We start from the raw sequence: 23,777 nt of genomic DNA, 5'->3' as shown, positions 1-23,777 counted from the left end.
GGGAAGATCTTGAGATGCTTCTTGGTAAGTGAAGCATTCTGATGCCTCTTTTTGCACAGGTTGATTTTAACCACCTGCAGCCCACCAGCCCCTCAATACCTCTGGCCCACACCACCAGACAAAGGCTGGTTGGTGCTCACGCCATGAGGCTGACACTGAGAGGAGGGCTCAGCAGTGGCCCACCATGACGCAGCAAGCACAGTTTTCTCTGGAGAGTCAGCAGTTGGGGGAGAAGCTGCACATTTCATGGGAGAGCCACGAGGGAATCTCTTGGTCTTTTCATTCCAGTACGACTGTAAGTGTTGGTGTGCAGGCTCCGACTTTGATCATATGCTTGCTGGTGGTGGGGATGCTTAACTCTTCCCTCATCAAAATTGCTCCCCTAGATCAGGTCTAAATCCCATGGAGAGAAGATTGTATGCATTTTTTGGGCATTCAGCCCCCCTTCTCCATAACTGCTCAATTAAACATGTCTGAGCCATCACCCCAAGAGAGTGGGGTGCTTTCCATGACTTAATATGTCAGAGTGCAAGCCCCACATTTTCTGAGCACTGTGGGACACCAGAGATGGTTCCTTCGTCCTTCCTTCCTCCCCTCCCCTTCACAACTGTGGCATTTATTCCTGTCCCAGTGCGACTGAGGGAGATTTCAGCTGGGCCCCCTGGAAGGCAGGGAGGGGCACCCAGTCCAGGAGAGGCTGGGCTGACTTTGGGCAGGCTATTCGCCTGGGCGCTTACATATCTTGGTCTCCTCTCTAGCCAGAGAGATGGAAATGAATTGTGAATACTGCTGGGGAGGAGGGGATAAGAGGCATCGTCTCTGCCAGGGCTGAGTGGCTCTCTCTTCTCCACTGCTCTGCTGACAGGAGACAGTGACTGCATCCTTCACATGTGCACATTGGTGCGCCTCCCTCCACACATGAGCACTTTCAGTTTTATGCCTCCAAAATCTGTCCCAGTGTTTCTGCACTGTTTCTAGTGTGTGGCTCACGGAGCACGGAGGATGTGCTCATGCTACGTGTGGCTGTCCCCGCCCTTCAGTTGGCACTTCCCCACCCATCAGCAGTTCCAGAAACCTGAGGTTGCTTGTGGGCACGCATACAGGTACTTTGTTTACTTTTTTTTTTTTTTAAGTAATACAAGTTTCCTGATATGCCAGAGCAGTAGAAAAAAAAGAATGTGCCCATCTGGCTTCGAGTCAGGCCAGAATTTGAAGCTACTCCTCTGAAAGGCCTGCCCCTTCCTTTCCTCCCCTTTTGCTTTTCCGTCTCCTGCACCTGCAAGGGCAGATTTTATTATTATTTTTCCATATTATTTTCAAGCGCAGTTCTGTGCAAGTGAGCTGCTTGAAAATAAAAATAACCACAAACATGATTTCAGCAACAACCAGTGAAAAAGGCAGGCTGCATCTATTCCTTTAGGCTGATGGAAGCATAATGGCAGGGGAAATGTCAGCCACGCATGCTGAAAAAAACACCCATCCACACAATGTACGTTCACAGTCCGGTAATATGTGCTTTTATATTGAATTTTCTACCCTAATCAGATTGGATTAATTGGATGAGGAGAATGTGTGTACGTTACAAAATACTTACAACAACAGAGACACGAGCAGCTTCAAATGCATATAAATCTCCATTGTGGACAAGCCGAAAAGCCTATTATTATTATTATTATTATTATTATTATTATTATTATTCTTTTGACAGGATGAGGTGTTCACTGCAAACTGGAATAAATTGTGTGTTCAAATTACTACAGATGGCTGCTGTGTTCCATGGGCACCCCCTCCCCCACTTTGAATTTCCCCTGTCCAGTGCTGGAGTTTTGCTTCTGATTCAGCTTTATGATTGAGCTACATGATAGCATCCAAAGGCAAGTCCAATTGAGAGTAAGAGGCTCCTTTCTCCTCCACTCTGGGAAGGAAATGATGGCTAGGAATGATGGCTGGGAGTCCTTGCCATTGCTGCCAGGGCTGAAATAGGAGCAAAACTGTGGCCAGGTGTACACAAAGAGGCTGTGAAGTCTTTCTGCTATCAAGGCTCCCTCTTGGACCTGAGTAGAATATTTGGCTCTTTTACCCTGGCTTTGAATAGAAATTCTGGGCTGTGGTGCCCTCCAGCTCAAAGTTTGACCCAACTGGACCAGAGCCCAACATATCTGCACTTGTGAGTACAGTGGAGAAGATGTGAGGCCTGCCTGTCTTGGCTATTTTGAATGGGGACCTTGCAGTAGAAGAGTCACTTGGCTTTGCAACTTTCTCAACAGGGGCCTGAGCTTAGTTTCACTCTTACTTAGAAATGAGTTTTGAGTCACTTTAGGGAGACACCCAGGTTTTATTCTTGGCCTTTCCCATTCATGCTCAAGGACACTTTGGTTGAGAGAGACCTCTTAGTTTTCAGCCACAGAAAGAACAGGTTAAAATTCCCTTCATGGGTCAAGCCCACAGTGTGGTTACTGGTGGATGAAGAATTGATGTCACCAACAAACATTCAAATCTTTCATCTTTTGGGTTGTAAGTTAGCCGGTGTTCTCATGCACAATTCTGAGATGGTTTAGGAAAAACAGGACAAATTTGTCCAATTTGGGCAGTTTCTGTGGTCAACATGTTTCAGTTTAAAAATGGATGATCCAAAACAGTGGTAAAATCAGTGAAGTTCTAGGATCTGATGCCCCTGGGGATCGATCTGAGCTTGCACTGCCCTGGTTCCCACCAAACTAAACTATGCTTGTAAGCTTCCTTTTAAATAGGTGCCTTGTTCTCGTTGCTTCATCAGGTTCAAGCTCTTGTTTGCTAACTACTGATGGAAGTGTTGCAGTGTTTGGTTAAGGAACTCTTACTTGAACTTCTGTTCTTTTGTGCTTCCTTTGTTTGTTTGAATTAAGCTTAGTCTATTGTAAAACTTTGCATCTTTCTTTAATGTTCACGTGTATCGTTCGAGGGACCCAAATGGTGGCCAGGCCATCACTACATGAGTATCAGTCCAACAGTTTAACTCTGTGCTGCGTGAAGCATTTTCTGTTCTCTGGCCTGGATCCTCCAAATTGAGCTCTGTTGGAAGTCCACAAGCTCTACTGTTAAGAGAGACAGAGGGAAACTTGCCTCTGTCCAGTTTTTCAATGCCAGGGCTAATTCTATGCACCTCTGTTATCTTCACACTTACCTTTTCCACACTAAGAAACCCCAAACCTTTCCTCTATTCCGTCAAGAATCCCGTTGGCCCTTTGCTGAACCTTTTGCAGCTCTACAATATCCTTTTAGATGTGAGCTAACCAGAACTGTACTTATACAGTCTTCCCAGTGTGGTCACTTCATAGATTGGTATGCAGTAGTGGCATTATGATATCAGCAGCTTTATTTTCAATTCCTTTCCCAATGATCCCTAAGCATGGATTTCAATGGCCAAGTTGTTCACCAGGGCCAGATGATTTAAGCATATAACTCCATTCCTGGCCCAACTGCACTGGCTGCCTGTTAGTTTCTGGGCCCAATTCAGAGTGTTGTTTTTGACCTATAAAGTAGCAGTACCTCAAGGACTGCCTCTCTCCATATGAACTGACCTGGACCATACAGTAATAATCTGAGGCCTCTCTTTGTGTGCCTCCTCCATGAGTGGCCCAAAGGGTGACAACACGAGAATGGGCATTTTCTGTGGTGGCTCCCCATTTGTGGAATGCCTCTCCCTAGGATGGCTCACTTGGGCATTTCGTTACATATCTTCAGTGCCAAGGCCAAAACTTTCCTCTATAACCAGGCCTTTTAGAAGTGGGTGGGATGTTTTTAATGTATTTCTCATTCCTCTTGGTTTTAATGTAGCTATGTGGGGTCTACTGTCTGTTTGCTTGGAAGTCACTTTTGGGTAAGCTGATATAAGTACATACATACATACACATTTTTCAAAGCTGCCCCAAATTGGGCCAGTGCCGTCACTGAGCTATCTGCTGTGACCCCAAGGTATCGTTGCTGGCCAGTTCAAACTGCAGGGACATAGGTGTGAAATGAAGATACCTTCCTGCTTACTATACACTCATTCATTCATTCATTCCCCACCCTTCACCCTAAGGTCCTACTTACATTGAATTGCATTTGTATTTTAATGCCCATTCAACTGGTTTGGATAAATCCTTCTGGAGCTCCTCAGAATCCTCCCCCTCCCCTGAACAAATTGATATTGTCAGCAAAGTTACCTGAGTGCTCATTCCTCACTCTAGCTCATATATGAACAAATTAGACCTCTACTACTCAAAGCACAGGTTTCAATGCTGATCATTGGGAGGCTCTACTTCCTACATCCCTCCATTCAGAAAACTGTTCACTTATTCCTACTCTTCACTTCCTGTCCTTTAATCACTTACTGATCCAGAAGAGGTCCTGCCCTCATGACTCCCAAGCTTACTCAGGAGTCTTGGGTGAGGTCCTTTGTCGAACTGCTCACCTCTAACTATATGCTTGTTTCAGTTACAGATAGGTAGCCGTGTTGGTCTGCCATAGTCAAAACAAAACAAATTCCTTCCAGTAGCACCTTAAAGACCAACTAAGTCAGTTCTTGGTATGAGCTTGGTATGAGCTTGGTATGAGCTTTCGTGTGCATGCACACTTCTTCAGATAAACTGAAACAGATACACTGAAACTTCAGATACACTGAAACTTCTGTTTCAGTGTATCTGAAGAAGTGTGCATGCACACGAAAGCTCATACCAAGAACTGACTTAGTTGGTTTATATGCTTGTTGACACTTTCAAAGAGCTCCCAGTGAGTTAGTGAGACAGGAGCCCAGGGCAGTAAATGTTTCTCTGGTTAAAGAGCGAAAATCAAATAAAAATATATTTAAAACTATTTAAAACACCTAAAAACAATAAAATGCAAACAAAAACAAAAAAAATCAAATTGAAGAACAGATGTAACCAAATCATGTGTCAGTGGGACAGCCCACTGTAACAAATGTTTTCAGCACACATTGTACATTGTTGGTGTCTGCCTAACATCAGTAGGCAGGGAGTTCCAAAGCAGAGGTTTTGCTACCCTCAAGGAATGACTCCTTACAAACATGGGATGGATATTGTGTGAGACTTTTAAGATATATTGCCTGGTTTTTATGGGGGAGGGCTGGAGGGTGCTGAGAATTGGATGGGAGAAAAGCAAGACTTCATTCCTCTTTGCCCAGCACTTGTCTCTCCAATGGAGAAAGAGAGAGTGTTGTTTGCTTGTCACAGAGGAAGGAGTGGAGGTGCTGAATGTTGTCAAAAATAAAGCGCTTCAGCATTTTCTAGCTGCTAAGCAGAGGGGTGAAAAAGAGCCCTTCCCAAATGTTCTAATTAATAAAATAATAAAAATCTAGGCTTTTTAGTCTCTGTGGGAAAATGTGGAGGTATCCATGTTTTCTTTTTACCTTTTCAGCCCTGCCCAAATTTGTTAAAGCTCTTTTCAAGTGTCCCTGCAGCCTGAGACTTTCTCTGCTGAGCTGCTGGGAGTTATAGCCCAAAGCCTCTGGAGATTGGCTGGTATCTCCCCCCCCCCATAAAAACCCTACTGTCTTCTCTGGGTGAATAGGGGGCTTGTCTATCTTCTCCCCCAAATGTACTGCTGTGAGTAAAGCCTCTGTTTCCACTTAAGAGTAGCAGGATCCACCCAGGGCTGTTTGGGTAAGATTTGCTTATCAATGGAGCATTTTAGTGTTAATGTTATTGTTTATACTTTTTCCTCATTTTTTTTACAAGGTATCTCAAAGTGAGTTACAAAATATTAAAATACAGAACAGCTCCCTGCTCCTACTGCCATCCCTTCCACTGGGATAGAGTCGGGCTTCCTCTTCTGTGTTGGTGCATCTTTTATGGGCACCTGCCTTTCCTTCCTCCCTCATGAGCATGTTTAAAAATCAGAACTTTCAGAAGCAATTCTACATTTAAAAAACCACACACACCAGATTACTGAGCTCCAGCAAATCAAAATCATGAAATCGTATATAAATATAATCCTTCCAATTAATAAGGTAGCTTATAAATAGTCCTGACATTTTCCAGAGACTATATCTTAAAGGTTTCCCAGCTATTTTCCTCCCAGTCACCTCTGGGTGTTTGCTGCCTTGTTCCAGGAGAAAAGGAGGATCCCCAGTTAACACTGCCCATCCTTTCGCCTGCTTTCTCTGACTCTCAGCTACAGCATCATGCATGCTCCACCCTGTATTCAAACAAGCCAGCCATCTGTTCCTTCCATTCTTGGCATGTGCCCTCCCCTCCCCAGGCTGCAGCAGTGCATAGACAAAAAGTTGTATCTAGTCCTTCATGAAGATTGGTGTCTTTAAAGTACCCAGATGGAATAATCCAAAGGAAATCCATTGGAAACGTGAGAAGACAAACATGTTATTTCCTTGCTTATTTTTACTTCTTTAGAGGCAAAATACCCCTGACATTCCTTGACATCCCTAACCTTCCAATTCCTCTGTCCAAAGTCTCTCCTCCCTGTTGCCTCCTGAGGGCTGACCCCTGCCCCCATCTCTCCATTGCCTCTCACCCAGCCAGAGCAGCCCCCACCCACCCACCCACCCACCCACCCACCCACTCCCTTCCTCCTTTCAGCCAGGGTAAGAATTGCATTGACTTGCGGAAAACCCTGGGCAAATTTCAGCAGATTGTAGGTGTGTGTCTCCTGTGTCTTTGAAGCAGTCTTTGAAGTGGTGGTGATGGTGGGGCTCCCCAAAGTCTGTCGCTCTCCAGCTAACACCAGGTTGTCTCTCTTCATGTGTAGATGGGCCCCCCTCCACCTGTGCAAGGTGAGAAGCTGGAGCCAAACAGCCCGGCAGCATCAGCACAAGGAAGCTGGAAGGTAAAGTGGAAGCTCTTTTGTGCAGCCTCTTCTCTTGGAGAGACCCGGATGGCTTTGTCCTCCTACTGCCTCTGCCAAATAGCTCTCTATAGTCAAGACCATTTGTGGCTTCCGGCTTGTGCTGTTGATGGCCTGGAAGGAGGGGACCTTGGGGAAGAAGTTTCAGGAAAAGGCAAGAGGGGAAATCATAAGAGCAACATCAACAATAGTGACCAGCCTTTATCTTGTGCTGGTGAGTGTTCAGTGCGCTTCAAGTATATGAGCACACACCAGCATTGGATCCAGGGACTTGTGCCACCAGCTGCCATTCTAAGTTACTGCTACCTCTGCTGTATGCTGCTAGGTCTCTGCCTCACTTGTAGAGTTGGAGAGGGCAGGGCACGTCAGGGCTTGGCCTGCACCTCTGCAAGCATCACTAGTGCACCCACCACCTGACACTGCATGGCTCAGGGGCGCCTAGAAACACATTCAGTGCCTGGTGGGAAAAGTCCACCACTGTTGCTTTCTGGAAAAAATATTCTCGCATTGCTCTACTGGAGCTGGTCTGTTGGCTCTGTGTTGGAGCAGTGGGCATCTGCTTGCTTCCTATTGAGACACCTCCTCAGGACCTGCCTTAAAGGTTGTTATAGGGCTTCATTGCTTGAAAGCGCTAGGCAAATGTGAAGTATTGTTAGAATGCCACACAAGTTTAGCTTTTGTTGCCTGCCTCGGGAAGGTTGTGCAGGGCTCACCCACTTTGGGGGGGCCAGTGGGTGCATTTGGGATGCTAAGGGAGTGCTGTGGGCACCAGGGGTGGAATGACTATTGTGGGGAGGGGTGTGCGCATGGCATCACACACAACGGCTGCCACATCTTGCAGGAGATGAGGCAGAGAATGGTGTGAGACTGCCACTTTGGACTCTGGTTTAGGTGCCTTTTCCCCACTGATGGAGGGAACAGGATGCAAGAAGGAGAGGAAAAGCACCTCCATCAGCTACCACTGCACTTGCCCACAGGGAAAAGCTCTTTGCACCTCTCCTCAGTTGAGAACAGAGCAGAGGGAGGGTGCCCAGTCCTGGTATCCAGTGAAAAGCTGGCATGTTTAAGGGGGTGAATCCAGGGTATGAGAGGCTGAGGGGGATATTGTACATTTCTGAGGGGATATTTTCTGAGCCCATTCACAGGCACCGTATGATGTATTGAATGGCGCACTGGCACCCCTTGGTGCCATTTTGATGACTCCTGCCTTAGGGTGAAGAAGTACCAGGACTAAATAAATAAAGGGCAGCCCAAAGGCCTCTTCTCCAGAAGAGCTGCTGTTCTGAAGTCTCAAGTGCTGTCCTTGACTTGGTGCTTTCTATCCCTTCTAGAAAGATAGAAGAAATTCATGGGCCTTTATGGGCAGACTGCCAAGCTGGCAGTGACATCTGTCTGTAGCTATTGACCTACAAGGGCTTTTGCTGAGATGGGTTCACCTGTACATCGCTTGGACTGGAAATACTTTTTGGAGTGCCACTCTGAGGCTAGCATCCCTGGCAGGATTGCACAGGTATTTCACATCATTGCATAGGACAGCTGCTGGGCTGGTAAAATGGCTTTAGGGCTAGACACCCAAACATCACCCCTGGTTTGGCGTGAGGTGCTTTTTCCCTGTCCTGCCAACCTAGCAGTTCAAAAGCACGTCAAAGTGCAAGTAGATAAATAGGTACCACTTCAGCAGGAAGGTAAACGGCGTTTCCTTGCGCTGCTCTGGTTCGCCAGAAGCTGCTTAGTCATGCTGGCCACATGGCCCGGAAGCTGTACGCTGGCTCCCTTGGCCAATAAAGTGAGATAAGTGCTGCAACCCCAGAGTCGGCCACGACTGGACCTAATGGTCAGGGGTCCCTTTACCTTTACTTTTTCCCTGAGAAAGGCAAGCAACAGTCCTCACTTGACCTATGGGCAGGAGTTAGACATGTGGGGAGATTTGCAGAGGGCTTACGGGCTCCCATAAAATTCATGGGGGGGGGAGCAGAAGGAGAAGCTCCAGACCAAGAAGAGGGCAACGGAAGGAGGGAATCTGCTTTGCTCTGGCCTGTGGCTGACCCTGGGCAGGAAGCGGCTTTCTGCTGACTAATCCAAGGCATCTTTGAGCCCGCTCTGGACTTGCTCAGTGGTCAGCCTTTCCCTGCACATGCTCACAGGGGCTTTGTTCCTATGACTGACTGTGTGACAGGCATCAAGACCACGCAGGTTGCTGGGTCTTCCTCTGTCAGAGATGTGTGTGCCGATAGTCAGAAGAGAAGGGCTCCCTACCACCAGAAGTCACAGGGGCTTCTCAAGTCTGTCCTCTACTTTGTGGATTAGCTGCCCAGGACAGCTCCTTAACAGGCATTGGCACTGCTGTGGCCCACAGCCAGCATGCGGTCCTCCAGGGCAAACTGGGCAACTTCCCGTGGCACTACACTTTAGCACCTGCAACCAGTTCACAGCCTTGGCAACACTTCAGTTTCTTCATTAAGTGTAATATTCAAGAAATGTACTGCAATTTAGATGTAGTGCAATTTCTCAGTGTACCTGTGTCTGGAGAGGTTACCGGTATTTTCAAAGCTGACATTTGATGAAAGAATTACCTGCTCTCTTTTGCATTGCAAGAATGCCCAGCATTGGGAGAGGTTTGGATTACAGTGATTTGATTAGGATGTTTCTTCCGAGACGGCTCCAAAAAGTTTAATTCATTACGCAGGGTGCTGGAGCATCGACTCTTCCATGATTAATTGCTATGTCATTATTTATCAGTGAACTGGCTGTCACCAATTCCCCATAGGTCCCTCCTAGCATGATATCACACAATATGCTTTTTAGGCTTGTTATTTATTTGTTTATTATTTATTTTCTCTTTCTGTTGACGTGTTCTAGTAATGGGTGGCTTTAATTACTCTCACATAGATGGGGCAAATGTGTGTTCACTGGTCACTGCTGTCTCTTCCAAACGTTAGTTGTTTGCAAGAGCTGCATCTGGAAGGAGGGGTTGTCTTTGTCTGGAGGAGCAGGTTGGGCTGGAAGATGGCTGGCTCCGGGGCTGCCTGGCGAGGGCCCATCCATCTGCCAGAGACACTTGGCATCTGCTCTTGGGTGTGGGAGGAAGAAAACAGCTGCCTTCATGCTTGAAATCAAGTTACTGTCCACGAAGCGGCTGTGTGGCCAGCTCCCAAATTGGATGAGGACAGGGATGATGGCAGCCCCCCCCCCCACCCGCTGGAGATGCTGGATGGAGGAAGGCAAAAATGGGCCATCAAGGAGGCGTTGCAGAGCCTCCGGGGATGTGATGTGGGAACACTGCTTTGGGGAAATGGGGGCACTCTTAATCTTGATCTGCGTGTGATGTTCTTTCTTACCTGCCTGGCCCTGAGAGTGTCTACGAAGGGGAAGGAGGCAGTTGCCTGGAAGTGTGTGTGCTCGAAGAAAGAGCTACACTCTCTCTGTTGTGGTTCTGGTGCCAGTAGATGCGCCTGCTCAAGTAGGAGGTTGATGTGGCCCTGGAATTGCCCCAAAGGAGCCCCAATGCCGCATGCCCTGCAGGTTTGGGGATCATTGCCCTCCCAGCAGGAGGAAGGAACCCCTCCAGTCGGCTTTCCTCCTGGGAGCTGAGCTCCAGGTCCCCAAAGTGTGAAAGGGGACTTTGGAAGGGAAGGGGTGGGCTTGCACATTTCAGGCTCATGCTCATTGGAGATGGAAAGGTTTGCAGCTCGTAGTCCCTTTCAGTAATGCAGCTAGAAGAGTCTAAGAGATCAGAGTTCTCTTTTTTTAAAAAAGGGATAGTTCCACAATTTAAAATCCCTAAAAATCACATTCATTCTAGGATGAAATGGAGTTCGCTTTGGCTGTCCCAAACACATTTATTTTGGGATAAGCACCTTTTGGTTGTTGAAAAGGTTAAAAGATAAAGGTAAAGGGACCCCTGACCATTAGGTCCAGTCGTGGCCAACTCTGGGGTTGCGGCGCTCATCTTGCTTTATTGGCCGAGGGAGCCGGCGTACAGCTTCCGGGTCATGTGGTCAGCATGACCAAGCCGCTTCTGGCGAACCAGAGCAGCACACGGAAAACTGCTAGGTTGGGACCGAGCAACGGGAATCCCGTCACATGGATTTGAACCGCCGACCTTCTGATCGGCAAGTCCTAGGCTCTGTGGTTTAACCCACAGCGCCACCCGCACCCCTTGTCGAAAAGGATAGTGTACCTTTAAAGCTAAAACATTAATCTGCATATATCTGTAACCTTGCTTGTGCCTGGCTGGCCACCCTGAATACAGAAGGAGCCAGCATTGCCCCCTGGGGAAGAGGGGAAGAGCCAGCTGCATCTCTGGCCAGCTGCCTTGGGGTGAGATCTGGACCAGGCAAACTCCTCCTCGCGCTTCTCCTTCCTGAGCTTCCTTTCTCTTCTCCCCCCACCCCGGGCACTACAGGTGAAGTTTATGACACGGCCTCAAACTGCTTGCAATCTGGCTTTCCTTCCGTGTTCTGCTCCGCTTATCTCTTCCATTCCGAGTCTTGGGGCAGGGCCTGTTCCTGATAAAGCTGCCTTTTGTGGGCATTAGATGAGTCTGCCCACACGCTGCGGTTATCTGCTCAGATAGGGAGCTGACTGAAACCTCAGCAGCGCAGCAGAGGTAGCAACAGCTTTGCCACCCCCTTCCTAGGCAGTCACATCTCCTCTGCCTCTGCTGCTGCCTGGTGCTTGGAGGGAGGCCGGCTTCTCTGCGGGGGCTTCCCCACCGGCTTTCTGCCCTTCTTTGGCTCAGAGAAAAGTGTGATAAGTAGAGCAATGAAGCAGGAGGTGCCACGGCCTCTTTTGCTTTGAGGAGCAGGGTGGGGAGAGGTTCCTAACCCCCATCACAACCACCCCAGAAAAGCAGTATCAAACCTCTGGTTGGCCCTGTTGGTGGTGGCAGAGGAGCTTTGGGTGCTGCCTGGTTGGCACTGACCTGTGGCCTTCTTGTTGGTTGTGCATTGAACTCTGCACCTGAGTAGAAATTAGTACTTCCCATTTTCAGCACCCCAGCATGCCCTGCAGATACGTTGTGCTGTGCTCTGACGTGCCCTGACTCAAATGAAAGTATTGGGTTGTTTTTTTCAAATTTCAGAGGTCCCTGTGCGACGCCGAAATTGGGTGCCCCCTGCCTCTCATGCTCCATTCTAAATGATAGTTGTGGCGTCCCCTGCAACACCCAGTGTGACCAAAGACGTTGCGCTTCCCTAAATCCAGCTCTGGTTTAATTGTATGATGAAGTCCTTTCTTTTCTGTGTCCTGAATCTTTCAGTATGCAGCTTAGCTGGGATCTTGAGGTAAAGGATATAGACAAGAATTCTAACTAACTAACTAACTAACTAACTAACTAACTAACTAACTAACTAACTAACTGATGGCTAAGCATTGCCATTACTATGAGAAAAAGGGTATGTGTGGATTACTCCTTACTCGCTTTCTCCACACCCTGCATAACCACACACCTCCCTTTTTTCTAAACTAAAAAGCCCCCAAAGGTTGTAGCCTTCCCTCGGGGGAGCTGCTCTGCCAGCCCCTTCATTTCACTCTTTTTCTGCCTCTTCCCACCTGCTCTATAGTATCCTTTTGAGATGCACAAATCCCAAGATCTATCAACCTGGGCTTGGTACAAAACCAAACCCATTCAGATTGAAACCAATCTGAGTCCAGGGATTTGTACATAATCCCAGAACTGAATGGCACTTACCACCTTTCCACACAAAAGTCCACCCCGGGCTTTCTTCTTTTGGGGGGGGGGATGGGGAGTCATTATGAAAGAATTGGAACTCAGAAATCCTTACTGATCTTCAGGTCACCCAGAGATCTCCCTGTTGATCCTGATCCACCTTCTGTCTATACCCCCACCCCAACCGGGCCTAACCTTATGACTTTTAAACTCCCTCTCCCCCTTGTTAGAGTTAATCTTTCCTTTTGCCCTTCAGTCCTGACTGCTTTTTGCTGTCTGCCGTTTTGAAGTTGTATAAAAACTTCAAATGGGTTGAAGGATGGTGAGCTGCCTCCATTGCCTGATTATTTTCTCCAAATTGTGATACCCCCCCTTTGCGATTTTCTAGTCCCCTTTTGCCCAGTGGGCAGATAGTGTGACCCGCCAGGCCTTCAGGATTGCCTAGGGAGGGAGGGCCACATTCCTCAAGTGCACCCCCCTGCCTGCTCTCCCATGTGGCTGATTTCCACACACTTAATTGCAGGGCTAGCATCACTTAAGCTAAGCTGATTTAGCCAGGGAAGCAGGCTGTGCCAAAGGCTGGTGCGGTGGAAAGAGGGCCCGTTGCTGCTGCTCCTTTGGCCCTGAGTTGTGCAAGTCTGTCTGTGTGTGCAGCACATCAGCTTCCCAGGCTGCTTCTTGGCCTGTCACTCAGTGTTAATGGTTAATGTTGCCATAAACCCGCTGTTGAGGTTTGTAATCTCTGGGAAGGGAAGCTATCAGCCAGCCATCAGAAGTGAAAAGAACAGTCTGTACCCTGCACAGGCAGGCGGTGGGTGGGGTGTTTATGGCCCTTCCTCGCTTCCTCTTTCAGCAGGGGTGGGGGAGAGAAAGAGCAGCTACTGGCTGCTGTCCCTGGGAAATGCAGAGAGGGGTTGTCACAAGGTCCCTTAACCTGACTCTGGGGCAGGACAAGATGTCCTCTCACCTGATCTGCTGCCAGGTGCTCCATCTGCACTCATGGGGGGGGTTTGGGGGGGCAAAGCAGAGGGGCAGCTCCCCTCCCTCCAAGGTACCAAAATGAAAAGAAAGGACAGTCTTGTGTTCTACACACACACTTCCTTCTCATCTCAGGGTCTCCTCAGCCCACTTCTGAGTTACTTGGGAAACAACTACCACTCTGCTCATCCCCATTTGTACATGAGGGTCCCAAAAGCTCTTGGACCCCATTCAGTATTTGTGCTCTGTTCCTCACCATTGTGGCCATGGTACAAGAGTTCAGGGTGGGGAGAGAAAGGGCAGTCTTCCTCCCACAACTCCAAGCCCCCCTGCTTTGTGTGGAGCTATATTTGTGTGGATACTCAGCCTTGCCTCTGGTTGCTAACTTCCCCTCCTCGCTCTCTCCCTCTGCCAAAAGGTAAGCAGCATCTTCTCCAAACAGAGATCTGCTTTGTTGCCCATGGACTATTAGTGGCAGAGGTAGTAAGGATAAGAAGGATAACGGCAGTGAACCCTAAGAATAGCTGTTCTCATGGTGGCTGGCCGGGTGCCCTAAAAGGGAAGCCCAGAAGCGGAAGCTGAGTGCAGCAGCCCCCTCCCCAATTGTGGTTCCAAGCACCTGGTATTCAGAGATGCACTGCCTCCAACAGTGGAGGTAAAACATAGCTATGAGGGATAGTTTCCATTGATAGTTTTCTCCGCTGTGAATTTCTCTAATCCGCTTTAAAAGCCAGCCAAGTTAGTGGTCATCACTGCTTCCTGTAGGAACAAATGGCATCGTTTAACGATGTGCTGCGTGAAAAACTACTTCCTTTTGTCCATCGTGAATCTTCAGCCTTGTGAGAGAGGGAGGAAAACTTTTCTCTAGCCACTTTCTCCATGTTGTGCATCATTTTATAAATTTCTATCATGTCTCCTCTTACTTGCTTCTTCTCTAAATAAAAAAGTCCCAAAAGCGGCAACCTTTCTTCATAGGGGAGTCTCTCCATCGCCATGATTTTGGTTGCCCTTTTCCAAACTTTTTCCCGCTGTATGAAATCCCTTTTGAGGAGGTGACCAGATCATGCACACAATATTTCAAATGTGGTTGCACCATAAATTTGTGTAACAGCATAATGATATTGGCAGTTTTATTTTCAGTCCCTTTCCTAATGTTCCCCAGCATGGAATCTACCCTTTTCACAGCTGCCACACACTGGGTTGAGATCTTCACCAAGGTAACCATTATGCATCCCTCAATTGGGAGAACTGTTCATGGATTCCTACCCTCTGCTTCCCTAACCCTAAACCCGTAAATGTAGATATGAAATTAGGATTTTTTTGCCCCAATGTGCCTTTACACTTGCTTGCACTAAATTGCATTTGTCATTTTACCTCCCATTCACTCCCTTTTTGGAACTCTTTGCAATCCTTTAAGAAACGAACAAAAAACCCCAGACCCTGAACAATTTAGTATCATTAGCAAATTTGGCTACCTCGCTACTCACCCCTAACGCTACACCCCTCTATTCAGAGAACTGTTCATTTATTCCTGCTCTTTGCTTTCTGTCACAGGAGTACCTCTCCTTTTTATTCCACAACCGCTTTGACTTTGTCAAAAGCTTTCTGAATGTCCAACTCTGTGTCAATTGGATTTCTTGTCTATATGCCTGTTAACACCCACGAAGAACTTTTAATAGGTTAGTGAGTCAGGATTTCCCCATGCAAAGTTGTTCTCAGAAAGCCAGGAGGTCATTGCACCTCACACACCTGTGACTTCTGCCCACTAGGCAGATTAGTACCATAGTAAACATAGGACGGTTAGTGTAAAACACTGGCAAACCCTCAAGCTGGCTTTCTGCCTGTATTCTAGCAATTTTGTAGTTTATTGAACAACAGTGGTACCTCAGGTTAAGTACTTAATTCGTGCCGGATCCGTTCTTTTATTTAAAAAATGATATTTATTAAAGTTTCCAATAAAAACATATAAACACAGACAACAATAAAAACATACACAAACACAAGACCTAAAACATGTATAATTTCAAACCTTATTTTCTTAAACCTAATTTCCCCGACCTCCTCACACCTCCCCCTTCTGTATTCTAATTCCATTTATCTAATCAGCAAATCCATTCCCTTATTTCCCATAGTTTTTAATAATTCTGTTCTTTTTCCTTGATCAACGCCCCTGAAAACCACATAATTTTTAAACCCATGTCAATTCTAGCCTTCATTAATTTTATAGTGTTTATTTAGATAGTCTTTAAATTTCTTCCAATCTTCTTCCACTGTCTCTTTCTCCTGGTCTCGGATTCTGCCAGTCATCTCTGCCAGTCCCATGTAGTCTGTCATCTTCATCTGCCATTCTTCCAAGGTGGGTAGATCTGGTGTCTTCCAATACTTTGCAATAAGTATCCTTGCTGCTGTTGTGGTGTACATAAAAAAAGTTCTGTCCTTTTTTAACACCACATGGCTAACCATACCCAGGAGAAAGGCCTCTGGTTTCTTCAAGAAGGTATATTTAAATACCTTTTTCATTTCATTATATATCATTTCCCAGAAAGCCTTGATCCGTGCCGGATCCGTTCTTAACCTGAAACTGTTCTTAACCTGAAGCACCACTTTAGCTAATGGGGGCCTCCTGCTGCCGCCGCGCCGCCGGAGCACGATTTCTGTTCTCATCCTGAAGCAAAGGTCTTAACCTGAAGCATTATTTCTGGGTTAGTGGAGTCTGTAACCTGAAGCGTATGTAACCTGAGGTACCACTGTACTTTATTAGAAGCTTAGGTATTGCTTAGATCAAGGAGAGGAGGGGCAGAATAGGATTTGGAATTCTAACAGCAAAACACACTTGCATGATTTTGTCACACTGGTACTTTAATTCTTGGTTTGTTTGTGGGGAAATGCAGTTTGCACTGCTTTAATTCTGAATTAATGAGCCCAAACAACATACAAATGCCTTTGGAAATCCTGACAGTGTGGACTTCTGCCCTGCAGTAATGGCTTATGGAGGCCACCCAACAGCCAGCTAGGCCAGTGTGTGTGTGTGTGTGTGTGTGTGTGTGTCCATCCTCCTGCGGTTTATGCCTGGACGTCATGACTGGGCTCCTGTGTGCAGTAGAGGAAGGTGATAGACCTTCAGTGTCAAGGGGAGAAGTGATGAAGGCCCAGAGCACTTTTCCTAAAACAGGGAGCTGTGTTGATTGGCCCTTGGGTAGGTCTGGGCTTTTGCTGGGACCCCAGCAATGTCTGATTGTGATGGTGAGAGGCGAGTTTGGGGTTGCGGTTTCTGGGCCCAACTTTTTATTAACTGGCAAAGTTAATGGAGCGGCAATCCAGAGCAGGGAAGTGGAGGAAGCTATTTTTAGAGCTGCCTTTTTGTGCAACAAATCACAAGATAAACAGGCATTTTGTTCCCTTTTCTGTGTGTGCGCAAGGTATATAAACAGCAGATCCGTGACTGAATGAGTTGTAGAGCCAAGGTCACATCCCCAGGTTGTGGGTGGAGTCACCTGCCAACACCTGAGCAGCAGAAAGATAATGAGGCAGCAGAAAGGGCTGGAGAAGTGCCAAAGTACCACCACCAGCCCCTTCTCTTGCCACCACCCCAACTGCAGCAACTGCCCTTCATTCTTCTGCATTTTTCTGCATCCTATACTGGGAGAATCCCAGATTGTGGTGGACTGCAGACCAAGCTACCGCATCCTGGGAACGCTGACCCCTGCCGTTGTGGCAGATTGACACAGGGGGTGACAAGAAAGGGGTAATTTCTGCCCCCTTCCTGTCATGCTTGCCATTGCACAAGACCGGACATCCCGTGTCTTTCTCTAAACCGTGTGTGCAAATTATAAAAGAAAAAAATTAAAAGCTGCTGTGCTGAATGACCCATATGGTGAACTGTGGAGTAAAAGGGTGGATGTGCTGCTGCTGAAAATGCCTCATGCAAGGCAATTCAATCCCTGACAGTGTTTTGTGTCTCTGTGCTTGTTCTAGCATCTCCCAGTACCTTCCTCCTGCCCGCCTTTTTTCTGATCCTATGGTTGCTCTGTCCCCTCTGCCCCCCGCAACCTTACCACTGCCGCCTCTGCTGTAGCAGAGGTCACATCTACCCTATGCATTTAAAAGCACATGGTTTCCCTCATAGAATCCTGGGAACTGTAGTTTAAGGGTGCTGGGAATTGTAGCTCTGTGAAGGGTGAACTACAGTTCCTAGGACTCTTTTGGGAAACCAGGTGCTTTAAACGTATGGTGCAGTTGCAGCCTTTTGAGTTTTCGGGCAGCATCTTCATGGCTTGCTGACACAACCTTTCAGTCGCAAATTCCTGCCTCCCTCACTGCAGATTTATAGAATTTAGTTGTGCCTTTCCAAGCATCTCAAGGCAAAGATCCTGATGCACCTCCAACAAATTACATTTGAACTCCCTCAAATTACAAAGAGCCTTGGAGGTCTTCCCTTTAGTGCAAAAGCCCTCAAAGTATGCACCAATGTGCTGTGAAAGCTCTGCTGAGTGGGGCTGTGACTCAGGTACACCCATTAATCCAGCCTGTCAGTAACAAGGGCAGATTTGTCCCTCCCTCTTTCCTTGGAATCTGTCTCGGGGGGCATTTTACTTTGATAACGAGTTTTCCTGCTCCGCCAACCAGAGCCCAGCATCCCTCACCACCACCTTTAAACACTTAGTTCATGGCCCAAGTTCATGGCAACATTAGCCATCTTGGCAATATCTGCTAATTGGGATAAAGCAGCTCTGACCTGATCCTCCGGGGGCTACAAAGTGGCTGCCAGTCTACTGTAAGCACTTTCTGTGTTTGCACATTTCATTATTCATTGACAGGAGACGAGTCCATTTCATGTCTTTTAGCGTCACTCAGTTTATTCTTCCCTGATAGTTCAGCAGAACTTGTCCCAGTATGAACCGCAGTGCTAATTTTGGGAATCTTTGTTTGCCTCCAGTTTTCCATCCACTGCATGACCTTTCCTTGGTAATGGTGATTTTTTGGAATGTCAGTGAGTTTTCCATGCTGTTCACCCTATGGCTTAGGAACAGAAAGGCAACATAAAAACAAGCAGCAGCAATAAATTTATTATTATTATTATTATTATTATTATTAGGTAAAAAGGTAAAGGACCTTTGGACAGTTAGGTCCAGTCAAAGGCAAGTATGGGGTTGTGATGCTTATCTCGCTTTTCAGGCCAAGGGAGCTGGGGTTTGTCCACAAACAGCTTTATGGGTCATGTGGCCAGCATGACTAAATGCTTCTGGTGCAATGAACACCGTGACGGAAGCCAGAGCACATGGAAACACTGTTTACCTTCCCACTGCACCGGTACCTCCTTGCACTGGTATGCTTTTGAACTGCTAGGTGGGACAGAGCAACAGGAGCTCACTCCATCATGCAGACTCGAACTGCTGACCTTCCGATCGGCAAGCCCAAGAGGCTCAGTGGTTTAGATCACAGCGCCAACCACTCCAATAATATTAATAATAGTAATACTGGTGGTAGTAGTAAAAAAACAGTGCAGAAGTGTGTCTGGATTGTGCCTATTTAATCTTCTTGTCATAACAATGCTTGGAGGTAGATCATCTTTATTATTTACGTGCAGCCACTGGAGAACTGAGGCTAGGAGGTGGTCCGTTGTCCACCCTTGCCCACTCTTTCTTTTGTCATTTTCCAGGATGTGACACTGGCTTTGGAAAGGTGGCTGCTCATCACTTAGACACCTTGGGACTGACCGTCTATGCTAGTGTCCTGGATCTGAAGAGTCCTGGCGCAGAGGAGCTTCGGCAGAGCTGCTCGTCGCGCCTGACCCTGCTGGAAATGGACCTGACCAAAGCTGAGGACATCCAGAGAGTCTTGCAGTTCATCAAGGCTCAGACAGTGAGGACAGGTAACTTGAGAGTGTTGGCAATCAGAACAGAAGCAAGCTAGGTGTAGGATTCTCAGAGTCTCGCCTTTGGGATTTGAAACAAAACATTCTGGGTTTCAAGGCTGGAACATGAAAGCGGGTGGTAAGCATAAATCTCAGAATCAGATTAGTTGAGTGAATTTCTGAAAAAAATCTTCAGTTTGTAGGCTGTCTCATATTAAAATGTAACAATCAAACAAACAATCTCCACACCAGCAGTTCTAGGGTACAGTTATATAGGGGTATTTACCTATATGTTTTTGCAGGTGCAAAAACATTTTGAGAAAAGATGTCGGATGGTGGGTTTTTGCTTAATCCAGCAGCAGCAAAATGTCTTTGTTTGTCCACACACATGGAGGACAAGCGGCCAGGGGAAGAGCAGCCATTTGCTAATTTATTTTTATATATAGCACTGTATCATAAAAATAGGTCACAGTGGTTTACAACAATATAAAACCATGCAGCAGAACTGTAAAAATGGAAAGTAAAACAATTACATACATCAGCAAACCAGTTTCCTTCTTGGCATGCAGGGCTCTGGGGCCTGGTGAACAACGCCGGCATCAACACCACCCTTGCGGATGCGGAGCTGACGCCTCTCCACGACTTCCGCAGCTGCATGGAGGTGAACTTCTTTGGCACTTTGGAGCTGACCCAGGGGCTGCTGCCTTTGCTGCGCTCCTCACAAGGAAGGATCATCACCATCAGCAGTCCAGCAGGTAAAGGGAAGGAGAAAACCTTCCATGGGATCTAGTTTCACCAATGGGAAAGAGGGGGTGTGCCTTTGGGAGTTGGGCTGCCCTAGGAAGCTGAGTTCCCTAGGAAGTCAGGCCCATTGGTCCATTGAGCTCAGGGCTGCCTGTATACTGACTGGCAGATTCCACCACTGGGGATTGAACTTGGGACATTCTGAGTGCAAAGCAGGTGCTCTACCAGTGACCTACAGCCCTTCCCTACTATTTGACCCTCCTGCAGTCAAGATGGGGGTAGAGAGTAACCCCTCCCTCCTCTCCTTCTGCAGGTAACATGCCGTTCCCCTGTTTATCTGGCTACGGGGCATCCAAAGCTGCTCTCAGCCTGGTCATGGACACTCTGCAGTATGAACTGGCACCCTGGGGGATCCAAGTGAGCGTCATCCTCCCAGGGTATTTCAAAACGGGTAAGAGAATGACTGGGACCGCTGGCAGTGCACAGGGTGGGTGGGTGGGATAATGTGTCTTTTCCTTGTCCGCTGCTGAGGACTTGCTCTGTTTCGCAGGTTCCAAGGAAACTGAAATTATTGGGGGGGGGGGGGTCCAGGCATAGCACAGTCTGGGTGTGGGGCTTCCCTTACTCTTTATGTGTGCAGTGAGGCTTCTAGAATACACCCAGCCAAGATTTCTTCCCCAGGGCTACCAAATCCAGGGAAAGAACCAAAGGAGTCCTTTAGGGAAGGGAAACAGGAAGACAGAGCCAGGAGAGGCAGCTCCTCCGGCACCTTCATGAGTGTGGTGGAAGAGGTACCGAGTTTGGTGCCAAGAGTGCAGGATCCATCAGTCCATCAGTGGGAATTTTGCACACCACAAGGAGCTGCCAGTTCATTCTCTTACAGATACATTTGCACTTGGAGGATTGGCTTTGACCCCTCTCTCTGAAGCCCTTACTGACAACCACTTTGAGATACTTAATATAATAGTAAATAGTCTATAAGAAAACTAAACTAAAAGTAAAAGAACAAATAAATGTCCCATCTGCCTTGTTGCTGTAACTTGGAGAGGCCCCTCCTGGGCATCACTTGGGGCTAACTCTCTCTCTCTCTCTCTCTCCTCTCAATGCATGATTCCTGCTTCTTGTGTCCCATCAACTGCTCCAATCTGGCTCAATTTAACTGCTATTATTCATTTCATTCGCAAGATCCAAATGGGAGGAGCAAGGAAACATGAGGAAATGCTGTCTTGTTGCTTGGCTCATGCTGTGGCTTTGGAAATTGTTCCAAACACTGCCCTTATTTTTTCAAGTTTCACTTCAGTCATAAGGACTAGAAACATGCCTTAAGTGGAAGCTGAGATTCTGGGGAGGCCAAATTTTGCACTAGATACCAAACTCCAGGATGAAGGAATTGTATAAGCTACATGGGCTACACCCAGCATGGCCTCCTCGCCACCTACAAAATAGGTTCTAAGAAATCTCTTACTCCCCCCCCCACCTGTCTATTCTTTGCAGATGGTTCTTGTAATCATGCTTATTGGAAAGAAAGGAAGGCTCAGCTGCTGGCAGCTCTATCCCCTGAACTCCTGGAAGCCTATGGAGAAGAATACCTGGAAGACATCAACAGGCAGTTTCTTGCTTCCATGAAGTTTGCTGTGGAGGACCTCAGCTCAGTTGTGGAGAGCATCGTGGACGGCCTCCTGTCTACCAGGCCTTTGGTGAAATACTACCCGGGGAGAGGCCTGGGCCCCATGTACTTCATCCACCACTACCTGCCCCACACCGTCCGCAACCTCTTCCTCAAAGCCTTCTTCATCAACCCAAAGTTGCCCAGAGGGCGCCAGCCAAAGCCTTGCAACAGCCCCGGGAAACAGTGAAGGGCAGCTTGGCAGAGAAAGCACCTGGGAAAGACTTCAGGGCCCAGAGTAGCTGCTTAAGGTGTTTCTACTGAAAATGCACCAGCTCATTTGTGTCAGTGCAGGGAGAGGACAAGCTGCGGCCATTGCTGCTACCCAGCCATTAATGCCTTTTTCCTAAGTGAGCATTAAAATTATAGGAAGATGGTGGGATTGGGACCCATTCGCTTCAATGAACAGAGTGCTGGAAAAGCCCTACTGAGACCAATGATTGTTGCATTTGGGGAAGGGGGGAGTTACCAGTGGCAAGTGAACCCCTCCCTCCCAATTCCTGGCTGGCTTTTCTCTCCCTCTTTGTGCCAAAGGAGATGGCTGCTGCTGCTAAGTGATAGTGAAAGGGCTTCACCATACCTCAGCTTTGTGATATACCTCTCTGTAAACTTCAGCTGAGCCAATGCCATGTCTCCTCACTGTACTGTGTCTTCTTCACTGCAAATAGCCAAAGGCCTTTCCAGCTTCTCAGTCTGTATGTAGCACACACCCCCACCCCACCCCCAGCACAAGCATGGTAATATTCATTAACAATAGTCACCATAGCAATCATGAGCAAAATCAAAGTATTATAATTAAGAATCTATATCAGCCATAATTGGTATCTATTTGAATCAGTTCAATCAATAAAGTATTTTTTTATATTAAAAAAATGCACACCTAGTTTCTTAGCAGCTCTGGAAACAGTAGCCACTGAGTAAATAATACAAAACTGATTATCAATTAATAGCTTAATTTTATCCAAAATTAATAGCTTGTGTTTTATCCAAATACTGAGGCAGCATATGTTAACAAGGTTTTACTCCCTTGGATCCACATATAATGGGCAAAAAATAATGAGTTGTAATTTTAGATTGCCTGCATCCAAAAAAACACCCACCCCACCCGTTTTCATTGATTTCATTTATTCCGCTCCACAGTCTCAGGTGTATAGCAGATCAGTTCACATACATACACACACACAGTGGTACCTCGGAAGTCAAATGGAGTCCATTCCAGAAGTCCATTTGACTTCTAAAATATTCAGAAACCAAGGTGTGGCTTCTGATTGGCTGCAGAAAGTTCTTGCAGCCAATTGGAAGCCATGTTGGACATTCAGGTTCCAAAGAACGTTCGCAAACTAGAACATTCACTTCTGGGTCTGCAGCGTTTTGGAGCCAAAACTTTCAAGTTGCAAGATGCTTGTCAACCAAGGTACGACTGTATTCCAAGATTTCCAAGTCTGATTTTACTCTACAGAATTTTAGCCCTACAGAATAGTAGGGCTAATAAGTCTCTACAGAGGGCAACTTCCAGGCACTTGGAAGGCCCACCAGCTGACCTCCTTTGCAACCAAAGAATTTTAGGAGCTGACAATTTGTCCTAGTAACTTATATTTTAATAGCTGCTAGTTCTCATTTCCAAGAACTTTTGTCAATACCTCTATGGATTGGGCCATTTACATTTCTGGGATCTGTGACCAAAAACTATAATCTTAAAGGTGAACAATTAATGTCTGAAGAAGAACGAAATATAAGCAACATTAAAGCACAGCTTGTTTAAGGAGAGTAATTCAAGGTTGTTTGGTCTAGAGCAAGATGAACACCTTTAAGAGGCAGCATGCCTGCAGCAAAGTTGCTTACATAAAAATCTGGCCAGCTTGAAACCCTGTTTTACTGTGTCTGTATAAGGGTTCAGGCTGAACCCCACTTACCTGAGAGTTAGCCCCACTGAATTCAGTAGGCCTTACTTCTGAGTAGACGTGACTAGGATTGCCACCTTACTTGTGTCAAGATCCCATAATGACCAGCCCTTACTTTTGTTG

At 47.0% G+C, this 23,777-nt stretch overlaps 1 protein-coding gene across 1 annotated transcript in view; it reads left to right on the top strand.

Annotated features, from left to right (window-relative positions):
- Positions 1-23,556, top strand: part of HSD11B2 (hydroxysteroid 11-beta dehydrogenase 2) — a 29,310-nt gene extending 5,754 nt beyond the window's left edge. The window contains exons 2-5 of the mRNA XM_081872153.1: positions 19,149-19,361; positions 19,913-20,098; positions 20,401-20,538; positions 21,582-23,556. Coding sequence (XP_081728279.1) covers positions 19,149-19,361; positions 19,913-20,098; positions 20,401-20,538; positions 21,582-21,943 — 899 coding nt within the window. The 3' untranslated portion in view covers positions 21,944-23,556. The remainder of the gene's footprint in view (positions 1-19,148; positions 19,362-19,912; positions 20,099-20,400; positions 20,539-21,581) is intronic.
- The last annotated feature ends 221 nt before the right edge of the window (positions 23,557-23,777 follow it).

This window comes from Podarcis erhardii, assembly GCF_964252035.2.
Source record: "Podarcis erhardii genome assembly, chromosome: 7".
NCBI lineage: Eukaryota > Metazoa > Chordata > Lepidosauria > Squamata > Lacertidae > Podarcis > Podarcis erhardii.
The sequence above is the reverse complement of the archived record's forward strand: the minus strand, read 5'-3'. Positions and strand labels throughout refer to the sequence as shown.